We start from the raw sequence: 22,306 nt of genomic DNA, 5'->3' as shown, positions 1-22,306 counted from the left end.
GTGCCCCCAATGTTTTATTTTAAGTGGAATAGAAGAGAAACTTGCCTTTTGACAGGAGATAAACATGAAACTAATTAAAAAAATATATTCCCTTTATGGGGCATCTGGGTGGCTCAGTGGGTTAAGCCTCTGCCTTCAGCTCAGGTCATGATCTCAGGGTCCTGGGATCGAGCCCCACATCGGGCTCTCTGCTCAGCGGGGAGCCTGCTTCTCCCTCTCTCTCTGCCTACTTCTGCCTACTTGTGATTTCTGTCAAATAAATAAATAAATCTTTTTAAAAAATATTCCCTTTACTTTCTTTCCCTCTTGGTAATTTATCAGGCATTCCCCACCCCACCCCCAACCCTTGCCCCAACTCTTAAACTAGTGGGACTTGGTCACATCCCTGAAGCATATTGTCTCAGGGAAGAGGAAGGATCTGGCAGGGAAGACAGTCTTGCCATGTAGGAAGGGGACACAAAACCATTCTAGAGCCACTAGGAAGAGGAGACGGGCACTTGTCCTCAGCCCAGACTCACACCTCAGTTAAGTGCCATAACAGCCTGAGAGGGAGTGAAATTCCAGACTGGGACTTGCTGTCCGGGCACAGTGCAAGACAAGTGTAAATAAGGTTTCTGCTTTGTGCAGATGTGGGGTTAAAAAACATAATAAGGGGATCATTTATGGAAAATTAACCTAAGGGGCTCCTGGGTGGCTCAGTCCTTAAGTGTGTGCCTTCGGTCCTGAGATCAAGCCCCGCATCCGGCTCCCTGCTCAGTGGGAAGCCTGCTTCTCCCTCTCCCACTCTTTCTGATTGTGTTCCCTTTCTTGCTGTGTCTCTATCAAATAAATAAATAAAATCTTTTAAAAAAGAAGATGAACTTGAAATTGTACACATCAGGGTTGTGGTGTATAAATAATATATAAATTCTCCGCTCTCCTCCGCCCCCTCCCCCCACCTGAGAGAAGCTCTCACATGTGGGACTATTGCTAAGGCTCCACAGAGAGCTCTCTGTACAGCAGATTAACTATCAACTCCAACCTGTGAGTGTAACAGAATGGACTCTTGGTTTTTGACGTTGGGTCTGCTGACAGCTTTTAAGCCTTAGCCCGCCCTCTTCTCCTTCTGCCCCACATTGGGTAAACTGATGAGAAGGCCTAGAGGCACAGGCCAGAAGTTTAAACCATACAAACCCTGACCCTCACCCCAGCCCCACTTCCTGACCACAGTAAAACCCCAAGTGTGTCTCTTTCCCCTCTCTCGAGGCATTTTGGGGCCAGATGAGAAAGCCTATCCTGCTCTCCCCAGAAAACCTCATTATGTGAGTAATAAACCTTCTCATATCATCCTGATGAGTGTGGGGCATCACCAGTCTTGACATTCAAGCCAGGTTTTGGATGGGGGTCCATCCCGACTCTGTAGGATGTGCACAACACTGAGCCACATTATCTCAACACCCAAGTCCAAACCCTCGCAGAGAAAATGTGTGCAGAAGTCGAAAAAAGAGAGCCAAGAGAAAGAAAGAAGGTGGGATGTGGGGGTGAGGTTGCACAGAAACTCTTTAAGGCCCATTTCTTAGTCTCTGAATTTTGGGAAACACGAAACTGCTTTTCAGACACGGAACCCTGATGCCAACAGGGACCCCTCAGGAGATGCTTTTATGAATCAGCTTTAGAGACGGGGAAACTGAGGCCTATTCACTCACCCAAATCACACAGCCCTTCAGGGAAACAGCCAGTATTTGGACACAGCTGGTCTCATAAGCCCGGACCCTAAAGCTCCAAGCTGGGCTTCCTCTTCCTAAGTCTGGCCCAGGGTAAGGACCCAACAGACCAAGGCATGAAATAATGGGGAGGCGGCAATCTGACCTAATTTGCTCAGGTTGGGGATGAAGTAAAAGAAGCAGAATAAATGTTTGGCTAGAAAACATCTGAGAGAAAAATATACACTATATTTATTCCTTTCCTCCCTTCTCTCCCTATCCCCCACCCCACCCCATTTAGGAGATGGATGGCTAGGTATTTTTCCTTTAAGGGATCTAGAGAGAACAAATCAGAAAGCAGACCAGGCAAGGCTCCCTAGCTTTTGTTTCTTTAAAAGTTTATGGAGCAACTGAAAGCAACAGCAGAGGAAACAGCAAAGAAAGGGGGCTGCTTGTTTTTTTAAAGGTAAATGGAAGGCCATTTCCCTGGGGGAAGGAAAAAAAGTTTCCTGACTCAAAAGAAGATCAAACACTTGGGCTTCTGGCTTTGGTAGAACCACCTGCATGTATCCAAGCTTCTGGAGGAAGACAACCAGAAAAATAAGATTTTTTTATAAAATCACTCTGGACAATTGAATTCCCGTTTCCAACCAAAATGGAACTGGATTTGCCCTCCTTGCTGCAGAAGCAGAAGTTAAACATGGACAAAATATATGAAATGATGGTTTTCTGGGCACTAGATATGCAGCAACATAGGATGGGGATCCCCGAGAAATGGGAAGCAAATAGATGAGCAGTAAAATGACCCCCAGCTTACAGCCTGGAGAAGTTTCCAGGCCACAGTCCAGGAAGGAGGAATCCAGGCCATCCTCTTTGAGTTGAGGAAATGAATCAGGAAGCCCGGAAAGACCAGGCTTCTAGAGTTCATGAAGCAGAGAACCAGAAAAGAGAGCCACACAGAGAAAGAGGGGGACCTGCTCCGGGTTCCCCGCAGGTGGTTTCCTGAGTATTGATCAAGATACACATATGACAACACCACCCAAGGCTGTAGGAAAAAATCAACCGGAAGAATTAAGTGAACAGTAACACCTGAACACAGGCACAGGAATAGCTCCTATTCCCACGCATCGGAGTGGAAAGCTTTATAATTCCTAGAAGAGAGAGTATGCAGAGAGTTTTACCTCACACATAAAGCAAAATCACCCCAGACCAAATGCTGGCCAGTCTTCAGCTGGTAACACTTAACAGCAAGACGTGAAAGAATCCAACTGGTTCTGAGGAACTTAACTGCAGAACAAACCACAAGAATTTGCAGGACTACAAAAGCACCCAAGAAATAAAATGGAAAATATATGGTATTCAGTTAAGAATTAATAGGTATACAAAGAAGAAAAAATGCAATTCGTAACCAGAAGATAAATAGTCAATCAAAACCAAAATTTAGGGGCACCTGGGTGGCTCAGTGGGTTAAAGCCTATGCCTTCGGCTCAGGTCATAATCTCAGGATCCTGGGATTGAGACCCACATCAGGCTCTCTGCTTGGAAGGGAGCCTGCTTCTCCCCCCGCACCCCGCCCCGCCGCCTGCCTCTTTACCTACTTGTGATCTCTCTCCCTGTGTCAAATAAATAAATAAAATCTTTAAAAAAGTTTAACTTATAAAAACAGGCAGTAGGTGAGAATCGGCCAAAGGCCAAAGTTTGCCAGGCCTAAAGCGGCCACTAAGAAATACTGCAAAAGGATATTTCTTTTTTTTTTTTTTTTTTTAAGGATTTTACTCTTTTAGAGGAATCTCTACACCCAACATGGGGCTCAAACTCACAATCTCAAGATTAAGAGTTGTGCACTCCACCGATAAAGCCAGCCAGGAGCCAACAAAAGGGATAAAATAGAAATAAAAACAAAAAATAGAAAATAGAAACAAAAAAACCCTACTCAATGCAAAAGATGACAAAAAAGTAAAAATCAAACAGATGGGACAAATAGCAAGCAAATTGCAAGATGGTAAACTTAAACCTACATACCAATATTAATATTAAATTTCAAATTTTTGTAGTGTAAACATCCCAATCAAAAGACAAAGATGGTCAAAAGGGATAAGAAAGAAAGACCTAACTATATGCTATCTACAAGAAATATACTTTAGGGACACCTGGGTGAGTCAGTTGGTTAAGGGTCTGACTCTTGATTTCAGCTCAGGTCATGAACTCCGGGTCCTGGAATCAAGCCCTGCACCAGGCTCTGCCCTCAGGGCAGAGTCTGCTTCTCCCTCTGCTCCTCCCCTTTCTCGTGCTGTCTCTCTAAAATAAATTTAAAAATTTTTTAAATTGTGTATATATATTATATATAAATATATACTTTAAATATAATCCCAGAAATAGGTCAAAAATAAAAGAATGGGAAAAGATACACTATGTTAACACGAACCAGAAGAAAGCTAGAGATAATGTCAGACAAAGGAGATTTCAGAGTAAAAAATATTACCTGCAATAAAGAGTATCATTTCATAATCATACAGGGGCCAATTCTTTAAGAGAATATAACAAGCCTAAATGCTGACACACCCAATAACAAGAAATATAAAATACATGAAGCAAAAACCGATGGTACTATAAGAAAAAGTAGAATATTCCACAATTATGGTCAGATTTAAAAGTTCCTCCCTCAATAATTTAAATAAGTAGGTAGAAGATTAGTAAATATGCAAAGACTTGGGGGCACCTGGCTAGTTCACTTGGTAGAGTGTGTGACTCTTGACCTTAAGGCTATGAGTTTGAGACCCAAGTTGAGTGTAGAGATTACTTAAAAATAAAATTAAAAAAAAAAAAAGATCTATGATTTGAACAATACTATTACCTAACTTGACCTAATTGTCATTTATAGCACAGTCTACCTATCAATCTTTTATAATCTACCCCATAAGATTGAAGAGGATAATAGGCTCCTGGGTGGCTCAGTGGGTTAAAGCCTCTGCCTTTGGCTCAGGTCATGATCCCAGGGTCCTGGGATCAAGCCCCACATTGGGCTCTCTGCTCAGCAGGGAGCCTGCTTCCCCCTCTCTCTCGGCCTGCCTCTCCGCCTGCTTGTGATCTCTCTGTCAAATAAATAAAAAAAATCTTAAAGAAAAAAAAAAAAAAGCCTGAAGAGGATAAGACATCTCCCAATCCATTTCAGGAGGTCAGCATCACCCTGACACCAAAATGAGACAGAGTCATTCATGGTGGGTGTGGGAGGAACAACTATGATCAATTTCCCTCAGATACACACATGCAGAAATTCTTAGGAAAATTTTGGTAAACTAAGCCCAACAATATATAAAAAACCATCATATATCATGACCAAGTGGAGTTTATCTCTGCAATGCAAAGATAGGTTATAAGTTAATGACTGAAAGCCAATGTCATTCACCATTTAACCAACTAAAAAGAAAAACCATATGGTCATCTCAGCAGATGCAGAATGGAATCATGTAGCATGCACTAAAAAAGTACATGGTTTTTATCTGGCTTCTTTCATTCAGCATAATTATTCTGACATTCATTCATGTTGTTGAAGTACTAACGCTTCATTGATTTTATTGCTGAGTGGTATTTCCTCATATAGAAATATTAATCCATTGCTGATGGACATTTGAGTTGTTGCCAGTGTGGGGTGTGACAAATAAAAGCTGTTTACCTACATTCCAATACAACTCTTCCGAGTAGACACATGTTTTCATTTCTCTTGGCTAAATACTCAGGAGTGGGATGGCTAGATCAAATGTTTAATTTTTTTAAAAAGATTTTATTTATTTATTTGAGAGAGAGACAGGGAGAGAGAGCACAAGTAGAGGGAGTAGCAGAGGGAGAAGCAGGCTCTTCCCTGAGTAGGACCGTGGGGGACCTCAGGATCATGACCTGAGCCAAAGGCAGACACTTAACCAATTGAGCCACCCAGGTGCCCTCAAACGTTTAACTTTTAAAGAAATTGCAAAACTCTTTCCCAAAGTTGTGCCTTTGTACATCTCCACTACTAGTATATGAGAGTTACTGTTCTTCCACGTCCTTGTCAACACGGGCAGTCTTTTTCATTTCAGCCATCCCATGGGCTGTGTCATACTATCTCACTGTGGTTCCCATGTGTATTTTCCTAATGGCTAAGGATGCTGAACATCTCTTCATTTCCTATTTCCAATCTGCGTATCTTTTTTGATGAAGTATCTGTTGAGTAGATACAGAAAGCATGTTATAAAATCTAATGTCCTTTTGCAATTAAAAAAAAAACCTAATCAACTAGGAATAGAAGCAAATTTCCTTAATCTGATAAAAGCTATCAATGACAAAAGCCTATAGTAAACATGATACTGAATAGTAAAATATTAAAAGCTTTTTCCTGAGAGACAAACCAAGAGACTATTGTTACTCTTCTTTTCAATACTGTCCCGGCTCTAGCAAGCACAAAAATCAAGAGCAATAAATAAAAATGTATGGATCAGAAAGGAATAAATAAAGCTGTCATTATCCACAGATGACAAGATTATACATGGAAAATTTTGAAGAGAATTTATAGACAACCTATGAGGGGTAATCACTGAACTTAGTAAGGTCACTAGAATCAAGGTCAATATACAGAAGTCCATTTGTTTTATTTCTCTATAAGGATACAATTAGAGAAGGAAATTAAAATATTACCATTTATAACAGGATAAAAACTAAATGCCTAGACAGACATAAAGAAGACACATGTGACCTCTAAATAGAGATCTGTGAAACATTTTTGAGAAAAATTTAAGAAGACTTGAGTAAAATAAATGCACATGGATGAGAGAACCCAATATTGTAGAGATGTGAATGATCCCTAAATTGATTGCTAGAATCAATGCAATCGAAGCCAAAATAACAGAAAGGATTTTTATTTTTAGGACATGAATGAGTTGATTCTAAAATTTATGTGGAAATGCAATGGGGCCAAGAATCACCCAGATAAGGTACAAACCTGAAATATTTATACTATCAGATTCAAGACTTTTTATAAAGTTACAGTCATTAAGATAGTTTAGTATTTGGAAAAGAAAAAGTATAGTACTTGAGCTGAATAAAGAATCCAGAAGTAACCCCGCATATACATAGACACTTGATTTATGACAAAGGCAGTTCTGCAGAATAGTAGAAAAAGAATGGCCTTTCAATAAATGGTGCTGGGTCACCTGGATATAGATACAGAAAACACCAAAATTGCACATCCACCTTGTCCCACATACAGAAACGATTCCAACCGAATTACAGGCCTAGACATGAAAGGTAAAATAATGCAGTTTCTAGAACAAATTATTTGGGGGTAGGTGAAGATTTCTCAAATAGGACAGACATACACAGTAACTAAAAAGGAAAGGATTGATAAATTGGGCTGTATTAAACTTCAGACTTTCTGTCGATTAGCATACCATTAAGAGTGGAAAGGAAAATCATAGATTGCAAGAAGAGATTTACTCTCCCTGTAGCCGTCAAATGGACTCATTTCTAAAATGGTTTAAAGAACTCGTAAAAATAAGAGAAATCCAATAAAAAGGGGGCAAAAAGCTTGAACAATCATTCCTCCAAAGAGAATATTCTAAAGGTCAACCAGCATATGAAAAATTGCTCGATCTTATTGATCAAAGAGCAATGCAAATTAAAACCATTACGTGCAAAAGATGTCAGTGGTGATGTGGAAAATTGGAATTCTCATACGTTGCTTGTAAAGAAGTAAAGTTGGCAAAACCACTTTGGAAAAATGGCAGTATCCACCAAGCTGATCATAAACACATCGTAGGATCCAGCAATTCTACTCTGAGGCACAGATGACGTACATACATTCCATGTATGTCCCCAAAACATGTACGAGCCTAGTTAGAAAAGCATCTATTCATAGCAGCCCCAAACTGGAAACAACATAGAATGGATAAATAATTGGCGGTGTATTCAAGCAGAATAAAACTTTATAGCCATGAAAACGAACCATTAACTGATACATGAAACATGAAGTTCAACCTCTCAAACATGAGTGGGAAAAGGCTAGAGAAAAAAGTTCATCTTGTATGATTGCAATTTATCTGAAATTTAAAAACAGTGGCAGGGCACCTTAGCTCAGTGGGTTAAGCATCTGACTCTTGCTTTGCACTCAGATTGGGATCTCAGGGTCATGAGATCAAGCACACCCCCACCATGGGCTCTGTGTTCAGAGGGGAGTCTACCTGGGATTCTCTTCTCCCCTGTCCCCAGGGCGCAGATGCGCATGTTCTGCCTCTATCTCCCTAAAATAAATAAATCAATCTCTTTTTTTTAAAGTTCAATAACAGGTGTGGCCGGGTGTCTCAGTGGGTTAAAGCCTCTGCCTTCAGCTCAGGTCATGATCCCAGGGTCCTGGGATTGAGCCCCACATCGGGCTCTCTGCTCAGCTCTGCTCAGCAGAGAGCCTGCTTCCCTTCCTCTGCCTGCCTCTCTGCTTCCTTATGATCTGTTTTATCTCAAATAAATAAATAAATAAATAAATCTTAAAGTTCAATAACAGGCTAAAGTAATTACTATATTAGAAGTCAGGATAGCTCTAGTGTTTACTTTCACAGAGAAAGGGAAGGAACAAGAAACGGTCTTTGGGATACTGCTAGGATTCTATTTTCTTGGTTTGAGAGAATGATTCTATTGGTTGTATTTTCTTTATGAATATTTATTAAGCTGTATAATTATGATTTGTGTACTTTTTCTGCATATATATTATGCTTCAATTTTTAAAGTATTAAAGAAGAAGAGATAGCACAAAGTCAAAGGAGGGAAAAAGTAAGGTCTGGCTTTGAGTTGGAGAGCAGTAGGAACTCTAGAAGCATACCAGGGAGGAGGAAAGGCCCCAAAAGAAAGAAAAACCAGAGGAGTAAGGATCTTGGAATGAGGTTTCCAGCCCCAGAAATGATTCCTAAACCCCAGATGTGGTCCAGAAACATACCAACAAAACCAGAGGGAGCCTGTGAGCTGGGCCAGTGGAAATCTCACCTGTGTGGATGGATAAACAATGACCCGAGGGCTTCCTCCCATCCCCCACCCAGTCATCACATCACCTCTTTCTACTGAGAAAGATCCAAAACTTGAAACAAGCAGAACATAGGATTTGTGCCCCTAAGGGCTGGAGTTAAACTTGCCACCAAGCCACAGTGTGGGGGGCTTGCATTAGGAATCGAGAAAGTAGATCTCTTTACACCTCTAAGTGTGAAGATGGAGATTCTTACCAGAAATGTAGAAAGAACAGGTGTGGTGAATAGACTCCCCCCCTCTTCTCTCCTCGTCCTCTTTTCACACTTTCTTCCCAGTCCTCACTCTAGAAGCAGTGAGGAGCCACCAAAAGCAATTTATCTGATATGTCTTAAGGGTGGCCTTGTTGGTATGACCCAGAATTCAACATATGTGTTCTTATGTGCCAAAAAGAACATAGGTCAAGAATTCTCAGGGTGCATGGGTGGCTCAGTCAGTTAAAGCGGCTGCCTTTTGCTTGGGTCACCATCTCAGGGTCCTGGGACAGAGCCCCAAGTCCTTTTTCCGGCTCAGTGGGGAGTCTGTTTCTCCCTCTTCCTTTGCCCCTCCCCCCATACTCTCCCTCTCTCTCCTTCTCAAACAAATAAATAAAATATATTTTTTAAAAAAGTCCTCTCTTCCCCTCAAAGATATCTGTTAATAAATTCACAAGACCTTTCTGTAATTTGCTGGCATGGCTGGGATATTTTTTGTCAGGGTGTTGGTCTTTGCGTGCGGAGTTGTCCATCTTAGCAAAGTTCTGCGATATGTTCCATTTGTTTGATGAAAAACTCTACTACATGTTCTTCTAAGTACCTGGAACAGCAAAACACAGCATTTGTAGGGATCATTTCACATTAACTACGTTGATTGGGTTCTGTTCTATCTGCAGAACAGACTGAGCAATCTTGAGCGTAGGGGCTGAGACTTACCTAGTTCTACGACCCTAACTCGCAAGCACATTGCGCTGCCTGTAACGAGAATTATGTAAGTGTTCATTGTTGGTGTTGCTTACAGAGCTACTGAAGGCTTGGATTTTATAAATGTATCCTTATCAAGATAATTGACTGACATCCAATATAATTCCTTAGTTCTAGTTTTTGGCAAATGTGTACAATTGTGTCAAATGCCATCACAATTAAGACAGAAATAACCCCATCATCCCAAAGAGTTTCCTGGGATTCTTGGCCCTCAGTACCCTCCCAACCCTGGGATCTAGCAACCATTGCTTTGCTTTCTGTCCCCACAACTGCCTTTTCTAGAATGTCATATACGTGTAATCAAACAGTATATACTGTTCTGTGCAGGGGCCTCCTCTGGGCGTTCTCCTCTATTGATTCCAAACTCTGGGCTCCCTGAACTCGGATTTCTCTCTCTCCAGCCCGGAAAGCTGGGCGGGGCTTTGTTTGGGTACCCCCCTCCCTGAACCGTGGCCTGGACACCGCCCCCAGCAGGAAGCTCGGGTAACTGCAAGGCTCGCCTTGGTTTTCCTCTCAGGAATTGCCAAATCAAGCTGTCTTATGCCTAAAACCAGTTGCTTCATGGGAGTCTGGGTTTTAGTTGTTAACAGCAGGAGCAGGATTCAGTTTCCATAGCTGTTCATCTTTCATGGACAGACGAGTTCTATTTCGCCCATCTTTTTCCTCCTCAAGAATCCGCACCATTTACTAACGAAGGAAAGGACGGAAAGAATGATGGCGCGCTCTACCAATCCTTTCCACCGTCAGTGTTTGTTCCTCACTTGACTTTCTCACCGTGGCAATGCTCCCCATCTTCTCTGCTTAACACTCTATACTGAAATTTTAATATTCATGAGAGTTATTGGCAACACACTCCAAGAATCTAAGAGATTCAGAGCACCAGAAATCAATAACGCTCACAGCAACACGACCACTCCAGTATAAAAATGTCTTTTAGGATCTATAAAAGCAGCTACCATTCACTTACCACGCTACAGTGCTATGTCTTTGTCTTAGTACTTCTGCTAGGTACTCAGTACTTCTACCATCTACTTTCCTAGCTACAATAAAGCTATCTTATTGGTTTTTTTAATTTAATTTTATTTTTTTCAGTGATCCAAGATTCATTGTTTAGGCACCACACCCAGTGCTCCATGCAATACGTGCTCCTTAATAGCCACCACCAGTTCTCCCAACCCTCCACTCCTTTCCCCTCCAAACCCTCAGTTTGTTTCTAAGAGTCCACAGTCTCTCATGTTTCATCTCCCCCTCCAATTTCCCCCAATTCACTTCTCCTTTCCTTCTAATGTCCTCCTGTTATTCCTTATGCTCCATAAGTAAGTAAAACCATATGATAATTGACTTTCTCTGCTTGACTTATTTCACTCAGCATAATCTCCTCCAGTCCCATCCATGTTGATACAAAAGTAGGGTATTCATCCTTTCTGATGGAGGCATAGTATTCCATTGTATATAGGGACCATATCTTCTTCATCCAATCGTCTGTTGAAGGGCATCTTGTCTCTTTCCACAGTTTGGCAACAGTGGCCATTGCTGCTATGAACATTGGGGTACAGAAGGCCCTTCTTTTCACTTTTTTTAACCTTTGGGGTAAATACCGAGTAGTACAATTGCAGGGTCCTAGGGTAGCTCTATTTTTAATTTCTAAAGGAATCCCACACTGTTTTCCAAGGTGGCTGCACCAACTTGCATTCCCACCATCAGTGTAAAAGGGTTCTCCTTTCTCCACATCCTCTCCAACACACGTTGTTTACTGTCTTGTTAATTTTGGCCATTCTAACTGATGTAAGGTGGTATCTAGATGTGGTTTTGATTTGAATCTCCCTGTTGGCTGATGATGATGAACATTTTTTCATGTGTCTGTTTAAAGCTCTTATTTTACAAATGCACTAATGAGGTGAGCACAGCATAATGTTCAAACTTGGCAAATCGCTGTGTTGTATGCCTGAAACAAATGTAACATTGCTTATCCACTACACTCAAAGATTAATTTAAAAATAAACAAATGATAAAAAATTAAAATGTAGTCACATGCTAGAATTACAAGTGATTAGAAAAAAAATTAAGCTTCTTATTACAATGGTGATATGGGTATCTTATCAAATTTTTGGAAAATACACGAAATTAAAAAGACTTTCTAAAATAATCCATGATCCTAACCCTTAAAGGCAACTACTGTTAATGCTTTCTGGCATTGGTATGCATACCTGTGAAGCCAGGATGAGACCAGGTGCAGACCAGGTGTGAACGGAGCCCCGCCCAGATGTGCCCTAGCGTGCAGTTCCTTGTGTCACTGTTCATGACAGGATGTCATGGACCTAGAATATCAGAAAAGAGTAATGAAGATATACCACCTTCCTTATCAATGGCATATACCCAGGCAACTCCCAGGTGAGTACCTGTACAGTAATCAGGATTATCCCTGGGTTCAAGGTTATGCTCTGCCACTTCCTAGTTCTGAGTCCCTTCATCTTTTGGCCCCACTGCCCCCTCCACCAACTGAGAATGATGACAGGACTTTCTTCTCAAGGAGCTTATGGATTAAATATCATGGTCCATATGATGAAGTAGATGATGTTGTCTGGTCCACAATAGGCTTTTATGAATATTAGATTTTAACACATCCACAGGAATAATGTAGTAACAGCTTAAAATAATTGTTATCATTTATTGAATGCTTACAGTCTTTAACACCTTGTATAGAATTCTGCATGCTCTCCTTACAATAATCCAGTGAGGTATTAGCCTCATTTGGTACATAAGAAAACTGAAGTTTAGAGAGAGGAGTTAGGTGACTTGCTCAAGGTCACACCAGAATTAAGAGATGGAATCAGGCTTTGAACCTAGAAGTCTGACTTCCGCTCACTCTTAACCACTATCATACCCACTAAGGCAGCATCTGCTGAATATTAACATGTGAATTTTGACATTTGGAAGCCTGAGTAAATAAGGTTGGTTTTTAAAAACCAGGATATTGCATACAGTTTTCAAAATATAAAGCAAATATTTGAGGCTATCGAATTTTCACAGAATGCTGGGCTTCCCCAGAGCATACTTTGAAAATTCCCGAGGCAGTTCACCGTTGGGTAGTTCCAGTTACTAGAAATTTCCTGCTTATATCAAAGCTGATTCATTTATTCCCCCCTTCACTCACCCTAAGACCACCCCTGGAAACCAGTCTGGAGTAAAACTCCTCTTCCGCATTAGTAATTTTCAAAATGTAAGTCACAGCCTGCAGTCTTTCTTGAAGTTTTTGTTTGTCATGTATGTATGCACTGGACCACAGTATAAAATGCATTTCTTACCATAGGTCACAGTCTGAAAGTTTGAAAGCCACTGTTCTATATGACTATTCTTCAAGTCTTCGAAGGCAGCTGTCATATCCCCCCACCTAAAGCCATGGGACCTTTTCAGCTTCTCCAATACCTCCTTGCAGCATGCGATTCCACCCTTCCCTATGCTGGGGATCATCTTTTGCCCCTGTCACAAATTTATCTGTGTCTCTCCTCAAACTGTCTCCTCAGACTGTCTTCTTTACAAGTCTCTCTCAAGGAGCACCACTGCCACTCTCTACCCCTGACTCTGCCTTATGTTTCTCAGTGTACTTTTCACTACCCAACACCATATTTTACACATACTTCTTTGTTTATGGTCTCTGGATAGAATGTTCCTCACTAAATCCCCAGTCTGTTTCCTGGCACATAGTAGTTGCTCAATAATATCTGAGTAATGAATGAACACTAGGGGTACATATGTTCTAGCCATAGTGCCTGCTGATGTAGTCTTATACAACTCTTTCCCTTCGGAGCTACATTCTGTGAGGATTTAACTCATCGGACTATAAATACAAATGTGTTTCCACTCTACTATATGTTTTTTAAAAAATCATTTGGGTTATAGCATTATCACACATTTTATACACTTATACCTGCATATTAATGTTCAGTGTATATCAATACATACTAAACCATGGATACTTTTTACCTTATGTGGAATTTTCTGGTATTTGCGTGAGCAGTTTGAAGGACATGAGATTTTTATCAATTCAGTTATACATGATGCTATAGTACATCTTGAAAGTATTTTCCATTTTTCAAAGCGTACCCAGGGAAATAATCCACTTCATATTTTTCATACGAGAAACCAGGAAAGCATTCAAAGAGCAGGAAGGAGCTTTACAGTCGGCTAATGACCACTAAATTCCAATCTTACCCTTTCATCTTAGGGATGGATATGCTGCGGCCCAGAGCGGGGAGCATTTTGCTGAGGGACGTCCAGGGAGCCGGAGCGGACCTGGGATTAGAACTCAGCTCTTTTTCCATCCACCCACTGCCCCGCTACCCCATTTGTTTGCACGCTCACAGAGGCAGAAGGGAGTCAGAGGCCCACGTCCCTTGCAGGAGCCCCGTGGAGGGAGGGCACCCCGTGATTATCAGCACACCTTTTGGGGGGGCGGGGCCTTGGAGGGCACACCATCAAGGAGGAGCACCTCCGGACTGTGGCTTCTTCCCACCCTGGGGCACCAACAAACACGCACCTAGCAGATCCTCCCCGCCCCCCCCCCCCAACAACCCTCCCACCCCACCGGTTCCCAGACAGGAACTGCCTCCTACCTCCTTGGGTCTCCCTGGGCTGAATCTGGGCTACAGCCTCCCCGTTGCTATGGCAACCACAGGCCTAACATTCTAGAGTCCTCCTTTAGGCTGCCTCCTGAGTAATCAGCCAATGGTTTCTTCTGTTTCTTTAGCGTGAAAAGTTGTTGGCCAATCATTAGAGGTGTTTCAAAAAAAAAAAACAAAACAAAACCTTAGGGAAACCGCTAGAATGTTAGGGTTTGGGTTAATTACATCACAACTAGTGGGGAAACCTAATAGGGGGTCATCTAAATGACCCCTCAAATATCTCGCTATAGACCAAGAGCCTTAGAATTTTGCCTACCCGGAAATCCTAGTTAGAAGACTACGATTAGGGCGCCTGGGTGGCTCAGTTGATTAAGAACTAACTGCCTTTGGCTCAGGTCGTGATCCCAGAGTCCTGGGATCCAGACTCACATCAGGCTCCCTGCTCAGTGGGGAGCCTGCTTCTCCCTTTCCTTCTGCCACTCTCACTGCTTGTGCTCTCCTGCTCTCTCGTTTCAAATAAATACATAAAATATTTTTTAAAAAGAAGAAGAAGACAACAACTAACATTCATCCAAGCCCTGTGTACAATAGTAAAAGAAAAAAAAAAAAAACTGATACGGGCAACGATACAAAAACAGACATACAGTGTTCCTTGAGCCCCTCTTTGCAAGCTTCAGAGCAGTCACAGTGCTCTTGTCACTCCCCAGTGCAGAACCCGCAATGGCTCCCCTTTAAATTTAGGGTGAATCCAAACCTCTGTCCCTAGCCAGGTCTGCTGATGGCAGCTCCTACTACCCACGCCCCAGAAAAATCTTGCACCGGCCACGCTGTTCTTTGGGAGGTTCCTACGAAATGCCAACCTCGTTCTGCTCTCTGGTGTTCCCTCTGAGCTCTCTCTGCCTCCAGATCTGAACCCAAACTGGCTCTTTCTCCTCCTTGGGGTCTGGGCCCGAATGCCCTTTCCTCATCTGTAAAATGGGCATGAGCTCAAAGTCTCACTCAGGGGGTTCCTGCGAGGATCTGAAATGAGATGCGTGTAAGTGAAAAGGTGTAAGCTCCATGCACGTGTTGATTACACTTACTGCTTACTGTATACGTTGTACGTTAGGGAAGCATTCACGCAGTGCTAGGACCTTGGGCATTGCGGAGCGGCGGACGCGCTGGGAGGGTTGGTACATAGCGCAGTCAACAGGTGTTAGGGGAGCGCCCGCAAGGACACTGTATATACCCCGAGTACTGAGACGGCTTTGTGGGAGCCGGGTCTTGAGGGTCGTGAAGGATCTGAAGGCACGCGGAGAGTGTAAGGTGGAGGAACAGCAGGAGCAAAGCCCGGGAGGTGGCGCTGAGAACTGGAAGGTCGGTCTCCTGGCAAGCTGCCCACCTGTCGGGCAGGGGAGGTGAGCAGTCACCCCAGCACCCCGCACAGGTGGAGAGGGAGAGAGGGGTTTGTTCCAACGTCCTTGGCGCGGCCTCTAGAGGGGCCCCCTCCAGGTGAGAGCAAAGCTCAAGACTGGGGCCGCCTCCCCAAGTCGCTCCCCCTACGCCTCAAGCAAGCTTTGCGGCGCAGCCAATTGCCGGGGGATGTCCCGCCCACCTCCCTCCTCGCAGCCACTCGCCTGCAAGAAGTCCCCGCGAGCTTCTGACCGGCAGGCGGCCTGGCAAATCAGATCGTGGCCTTTGAAAGCAAAACACTGCAGCACCCAGGCAGCTCCTGAGTTGGGGAAGGAATTAAGGAGACTGTACCTCCGGGTGGTGTGGAGAGTCTAAGTCGTTTCTCAGAAACCTGGGATAGGTGGGCCTCAGAGGAGACGCCGCCCCGGTGAGTAGTGATTAAGCCTGAGGCAGGGGGGACTTGAAATCAGCCTTTGTTTTTTGTTTTCAGGAAAGGTAATGCATTTGGAATCATCTAACGCCCCCTAGTACTAATACCCTTCCTTCTTGCTGTCACCTGCCTTGCGGGTCTGGGTCTCGCTGCCTTGGAATGGTTCCCCCCCCCCCATTTTAGCGAAGGGAGGGGGACATAGGTTTGCCTTAATATAGATGATGGCAGGCTTTACCAAATCAGGAAGTGAAATGCAGTAACTTTGCCAAAATTATTCCTCTACACGCCGGCTCGGGCTTCCTGGCAATAGCAGATGGTGGAGTTAGCAGGTGGGATACGGGGAGGAATTCTTGATCTACACTGGCTGCTGGAAGTTATAGTTTCCAGCTCAATGGTAGGGGAGGAGTGTAACCCTTTAGTGAGCCAAAGCCCAGGAAAGGGAAAGGGCTTTGTAAATGGCACTCAGTACCAGCCAGATGCTGAATCGTCAGGTGGTGGAAAAGGGCGTGTTTTATTGATTTTTTTTTTCCAGATAGAGCCAAATTCTAATATACTACTCTCAGCAGCTATGAGCTGTGGTCCTCTCAATCTGTCCAGCCTGCTCTGTGGGTTGGTGAAATAATTCATTGAGATAAGGTCGGGGGGAATGGAATGGTAGCAAGCACCTAGAATTATCTTTACATTTTTGAGTCAATGACCCTGTGCTTACTGCTGGCTGTGAGGGCCTCAGCGTTAAGGGGTCGCTGGGAACACAGAGTTGGCCACTTGCCTCCTGGGCATATGCTAGTGCTGGAAAAGTGCTCTGAAGGCAGAAAAAGAGATTCACTAGGTAAACAATGTGCACCTTAAAGGGAGAGCAACTTGCAAAGGGTTCCTCCAGAGCTTTTTGTCCTAACTCCTACCTAGCTGAGGGAAAGCCTCCTGACTTTGCAGGGGATGCCTCAGAGGCCTTGGCCCTCAGGCAAAGAGGGAATCTGCTTTTTAGAAGGGACTTGAATGACAGCAACAACTTCACAAACAAAAGCAAAAACAGAAACCCACCTGAACAGAGCAGCTGGTCCAAAGAAGGTTAGGAGGCCCATGTTTCCAACACCCGATTGGCATGTCCTCAAGGCCTGTTTGCTTTCTCTGACATCCTGTGGGCGGAGCTGGTTACAGCTGTGGGATCTCCAAAGTTGTGGTTGATTAGGCCTGAGTAAGCCATTCCATTCTGGACTGGGAGCTACCCCAGGTGCTCCACAGGCCTGCCTTTAGCCAGTCAGTAGGTGTGTATGGAGGTCACCATGCTGGGCTCTGGGCTGGGCCTTGGCAAGCTGCCGTTGAACAGGGGATTCAGGAGACATCTTTCCAGTTCAGGCTGCAGTGCCCCCTTCAGATCTAGGCCAGCTTGAAGACCTGCAAGGGTCTCTCTGAGGTCTCTCCCTGGGCCATTCTTCCTTCCTAAGGCTGCTATATTCAAAACATTAAAATACCTAAATTTAACACAGTCATGCTTTTCACCCACACAAGGAAGTATAGTGAAGAATAATTATGCTTTTCACAAGGTTGCAAGTATTCATTGGTCTTCACAGGGAGGCCTGGTTCTGGAATACCAGTTATGAAATTATCTGATGAGTATACCTTGTATATACTGTGTGTGTGTATATATATACACACCTAAATAGATATGTATATATATACATATATATGCATACACACACATACACACACACACACCATATGTATATGTGTATATATGTAATTAAGGTATGGAATATATACTGAATGTATAATCACATCTGGAGGCAGCAGCAATCATTGAATTTTGAGGTTCTTCAACAAAGTGAGACTTGAGCCAAATAGTCTTTGTGGCTGCCCCAGTGCTAAGCCCTACATCCAGTGTCTCCTAGATGCTGGACACAGTGTTAGCCCTGTGACATATGACTGTGCTGTTCACACCAGGAACCAGCATTCCTGTGGGTAGAGCTAGATAACAGAAGGAACTGGAAGTTGCAAGACACAGAAGGCAACTTTCTGAAGCCGTGGGGGCATAGCAGAGGCTGTATCTGTTTGGCACATAGTAAGTCCTACATAAATATTTGTTGCATGGTTACATGAAAGAAAGGAAGATCTGTGGGTCAATTCAATAATTAATCTGGTAGGAATAAAATTAATACTAATAACAGCTGCCATTCATTTGGCCATTGCTGTGCATGCATTATACTTGCATTATTTCATCAAATTCTCACAACAACCCTGTGGTTGGGGGGGGGGTGGTAGAAGTGTTATTATCTGTATTTTCAGCAGAGAAAACTGCCTGGAAAGTTAAACTTGGCCAAGGCAAACAGGTAGCATATGACAGATCAAAAGCTATAACATTTTTATATTAAAATAAACATCGAGGGGTATCTGGGGGGCTCAGTCAGTTAACCATCTGACACTTAATCTCAGCTCAGGTCTTAATCTCAGGGTGGTAAGTTCAAGCCCCCACAGAAGGGAAAAAAAAAAAAACCATAGACTTTGTAGTAGAATCCAAATTTGTATGGATTTTTTTTTTCTTTTTACCATACGAGGACCTCAAAGAAACATTTAGCACCATGGTAAGGTTCTCTGGCCGTGCCTCCCAGAACCCTAGGAATATATGCTTCATCTTTCTTCCTTATTTTAGAAGAACTTGACCTGTGCTGAAAATATCCCCCTGATGAAATTTACAACAATGGTCCAAATTACTATCATCCCCGATTTTACTTGAGGCCACATTATTACCCCCACTTCACAGTGAGGCACCTGAGTTTCCCAGAGCTGATGTGATCTGGTCACACAGATCTTCTCCCGGGGGGCCCAGTGTTACCTCACCTATGCTCAGCTGACCATTGGTAGTAGCTTAGTTCTTCTGTCATCCACAGAGATAGCTTTTCTTCTCATTTTTTCTTTCCCTAAGTTAGAACACAGATGTTTCCTTTTTTGTGGCATTGGGATATTTTTTTGGAGTCCTAGAGAGGTAGACAAGTTCAGTAGTCCACCGCTTATGTGTAGGGGAGCCAATGGACAAGGGAGGATTTAAATTAGGATGTGATGGGAGGAAAGAAGCAGAGGAGAAAAAGAAAAGTTGACTTTTATGGGCCAGGAGAAAAGGTTCTGAGGCAGATGAACCACATCTTTATTAAGGGAGCCAAAGGCCTGATACCGTTTTTTTAATGGTTTCACTTCTCATGATAGGTTGTGTTTTGTGCCCATAGTGTTTCCTCCTCGGGTAGCAAAGCTGGGCTCTATGTCTCACTGTACATGCATTTTTAATGCTCCTCCCCACCTCCCTAGAGCACCACCTGGACAAGGAATCACACTGTCTGCTTGGGAGCGACCGAACTTGGCACCTCTCTGCGTGGAGGTGAGAGAGAAGCTGTCCGCCCTCCCATGGCTGGTGAGAGGAGGTGAACCCGCCGGGGAAGATGGTCTCCAGGGTTGGCCCCGCGTAGCAGCAGCAGCTCCGGCTCCCAGGCTGGGCCCAGGGAATGTGGCTGTAGGACACCATGGACCGAGCCCACGGCGCGGCCCTGCAGCTGCGCCAGCTGCCACCCACAAGCAGCGCGCACCCGCTCACCGAGCTTTCCTTCTCCTACAAGGCAAGCGTTTTTGTGGTTTTGCAATGTTGTGTTTTTCTAACCAGAAAGTAACACAGTACAGCCCTGGCTAACAGACATGTCCAAGGTCTGTGTGCCTGTCACTGGCAGAAACAGGCAGCTGCCCCCCACCCCACGGGTAGGAGAACGTGTAATCCAGGGAAAAGAAATGCTTGTGGAAATACATAAAAATAGGGGGTTAGAGAAAGACATCAAAATGGAAAGGTAGAGAAACATTGTTAAAGGAATGCATTCCCGCTTAGAAGATTCACTTACTCTATTACTTGGAGACAAGCTTTGTTCATATTTCAGGATATTTACTTCCTGTCTTTTTTTGGTGTTAAACATTTAGGATCAGACTGTACAGAAAGTCTCGGTGGTTTCACTTAAGCCTGTGTGTGGGCTATTACCCCATGTCATTGAGTCATAGTGATTTAACACATACTTTTTGAATGGTTGCCCAATAATTTGTTGAGTTGCCATATCAAAATTTTCTGGACAGATTCCCTGTTGCTGGCTGTTGAAGCTGTTTCTAATCTGGGGTGGCTGGGAACAGTGCAGCAGGGCCGCTCCTTTGCTCTCTCTAAGAACTGGCCAGCCCTGGGAGAGGTGGTCTGGTGCTGGTGAGGGAGGCTACAAATACCAGAGCATCACGCATGCAGAACCCAAGAATATACAGTTGAGACCGTTGGTTCTGTGAAGAATGGATGCCAGACAGACAAATAAAATATCTCAGAAATCACTGAACACTCTACCAGATGAGACGTCTATTAAGTTTCCATAAAAATTACACATTAATTCCATTATTACTCATTACAGAAATACCTCCCTGCCAGAGCAGAGATAAATCAATCATGGTGACTTTACCAACAAGCTGAAAAATTGAGGTGGGAGAGGGCACCTGGGTTGCGTAAGTCCGTGAAGCTTCTGACTCTCGGTTTCTGCTCAGGTTCTGATCTCAGGGTTGTGAGATCAGCCCCTGCCTTGGGCTCTGCACTCAGCGGAGTCCCCTTCAGACTCTCTCCCTCTCCCTCTGCCTCTGCTCTTCCCCGCTGCACTCTCTCTCTCTCTCAAACAAATCTTTAAAAAGAAAAAAAAAAAAAATTGAGGTGGGAGGCAGGCACATGGGCAAAGTTAGGAGCAAACTGAAGTTCCAGGGAGGGATAAAGGGAAGAAGGCCTGGGTTGCAACCCTACTCTGCTCCTTCCTGGCTAAGAGTCATTGGACATATGGCTTAGCCCCTCAGAGCTTCTGTTACGGGTAGACTGCTGGTAGGAATGCCTGCCTCCATCCCCCATCCCTCCAGTCATGTGGATCAGTGAAACAGCACCTAGCCCATGCAGGAGGCAGGAGTGCCTGCTGTTACAAGGAGGAGATGAAGGTACCTGAAGCAGAGAAAGGTGTAGTTAATTCTGCCTGGGGAAGTTGTCTTCCTCCTCCTCCTCAATTTTGTTGTGGCTATTTTGGTTGCAAGGAATAAAAACCTATTTCAGAGGCAGTGACGCAAAAGAGAAAACTATTGTAAGACTACAAGGTAGCTTCTGGAGCCAGAGGTAGGAAGGGCCGTGGAGGTTTGGAACGACTGGGGTGATCACCCAACCCTGGAAAGAGGGAAGACCTGATTGGCCAGCTCGAGTCAGGTGGCCACCCTGGTCCAATCTGTGGTGGGCAGGGGGGTGGAGTCACACAGCTAACATTTTATGGGGGCTCCGTGTGTGTGTGTGTGTGTGTGTGTGTGTGTGTGTCTTGTCTGTCTCTGTGTCTGTGTGTGTGTGTGTCTCTCTCTCTGTGTGTGTGTGTGTGTGTCTGTCTGTCTGTCTGTCTGTCTCTCTCTCTCTCTGGCTGGCTGGCTCTCAGTGGGAGGTGGTCATACCAATCTGTGGTCAGCTGAGCAGGCTGACCCCAGATCGTCTGTCTTTGGGGCAAGGAAAACATTAGCAGGCCCAAGTCCGACTCCATCACTGGGCTTGAGTCAGGAGCAAGCCCTTGGCCTTGCATGGCAGCCCTGCTGTCTGTCCTGGTTGTTGGGGTGGGGGTAGGGGGTGTGGAGGGGGGAATTTGTAAAAGAGAGGCCAGGAGGCAGCATCATCTGAGGTTCCTGACCCTGGAGGCTTGGTCTCAGTCTGGAACAGTCAGGCCTCAGTTTCTTCCATTCAGCAAATAGGCATTTCAGCTGAGCATCTGCTGTCTATGCCTGCGAGGCCTGGGGGGGAGGGGGCCTGTATAAATAATTGAGATATCTCTTCCTGGAAGGGGTTTACAGTCTAGGAGGGAGGTGGGGGGAGCTAATTCTGTCAGTACCTTACCCTCCAGGACAGAATTTGATACAAAGGTAGAACATGGCCTTTAGAATCAGAGCTTGCTTGCTTCAAATCCCAGCTTTCTCGCTTTCTATCAGTATCACTTGGGGGAAAGTCGTGCAGCTCTTCTGCAGGTCGGTTTTAAATCCATCCTACAGGGGTGCTTGGAGGATGACCCGAATGTACAGATGAAGGAACCCAAAGCTGCCCGCTCCATCCCCCATAGAAATCCTACCTATCCTTCCAGCTCTAACTCCAGATTTGGCAGTTTTCCTGGGAGGAAA

General features: G+C 44.1%; 2 protein-coding genes across 7 annotated transcripts in view; one reads left to right on the top strand and one right to left on the bottom strand.

The window, feature by feature from the left end:
- STPG1 (sperm tail PG-rich repeat containing 1) overlaps window positions 1-15,834 on the bottom strand; it is a 49,965-nt gene extending 34,131 nt beyond the window's left edge. For 3 of the 4 annotated variants that reach the window (XM_032301705.1, XM_032301707.1, XM_032301708.1), the window contains exons 1-3: window positions 14,293-14,376; window positions 11,887-11,997; window positions 9,375-9,515 (exon numbers count right to left, since the gene is read on the bottom strand). In XM_032301705.1, the coding sequence (XP_032157596.1) occupies window positions 9,375-9,447 (73 nt within the window). In that variant the 5' untranslated portion in view covers window positions 9,448-9,515; window positions 11,887-11,997; window positions 14,293-14,376. Of the gene's footprint in view, window positions 1-9,374; window positions 9,516-11,886; window positions 11,998-14,292; window positions 14,377-15,383 lie in introns of those variants that run through there. The other variant, XM_032301706.1, reaches the window with a different exon arrangement.
- Window positions 15,835-15,974: 140 nt separating this feature from the next.
- Window positions 15,975-22,306, top strand: part of NIPAL3 (NIPA like domain containing 3) — a 49,342-nt gene continuing 43,010 nt past the window's right edge. For all 3 annotated transcript variants that reach the window (XM_032301703.1, XM_032301702.1, XM_032301704.1), the window contains exons 1-2: window positions 15,975-16,120; window positions 19,421-19,725. In XM_032301703.1, the coding sequence (XP_032157594.1) occupies window positions 19,633-19,725 (93 nt within the window). In that variant the 5' untranslated portion in view covers window positions 15,975-16,120; window positions 19,421-19,632. The remainder of the gene's footprint in view (window positions 16,121-19,420; window positions 19,726-22,306) is intronic.

The sequence above is a fragment of the Mustela erminea genome, chromosome 10 (genome assembly GCF_009829155.1).
Source record: "Mustela erminea isolate mMusErm1 chromosome 10, mMusErm1.Pri, whole genome shotgun sequence".
In the NCBI taxonomy this organism is placed as follows: Eukaryota; Metazoa; Chordata; class Mammalia; order Carnivora; family Mustelidae; genus Mustela; species Mustela erminea.
This window is presented reverse-complemented; position numbering and strand designations above follow the sequence as displayed.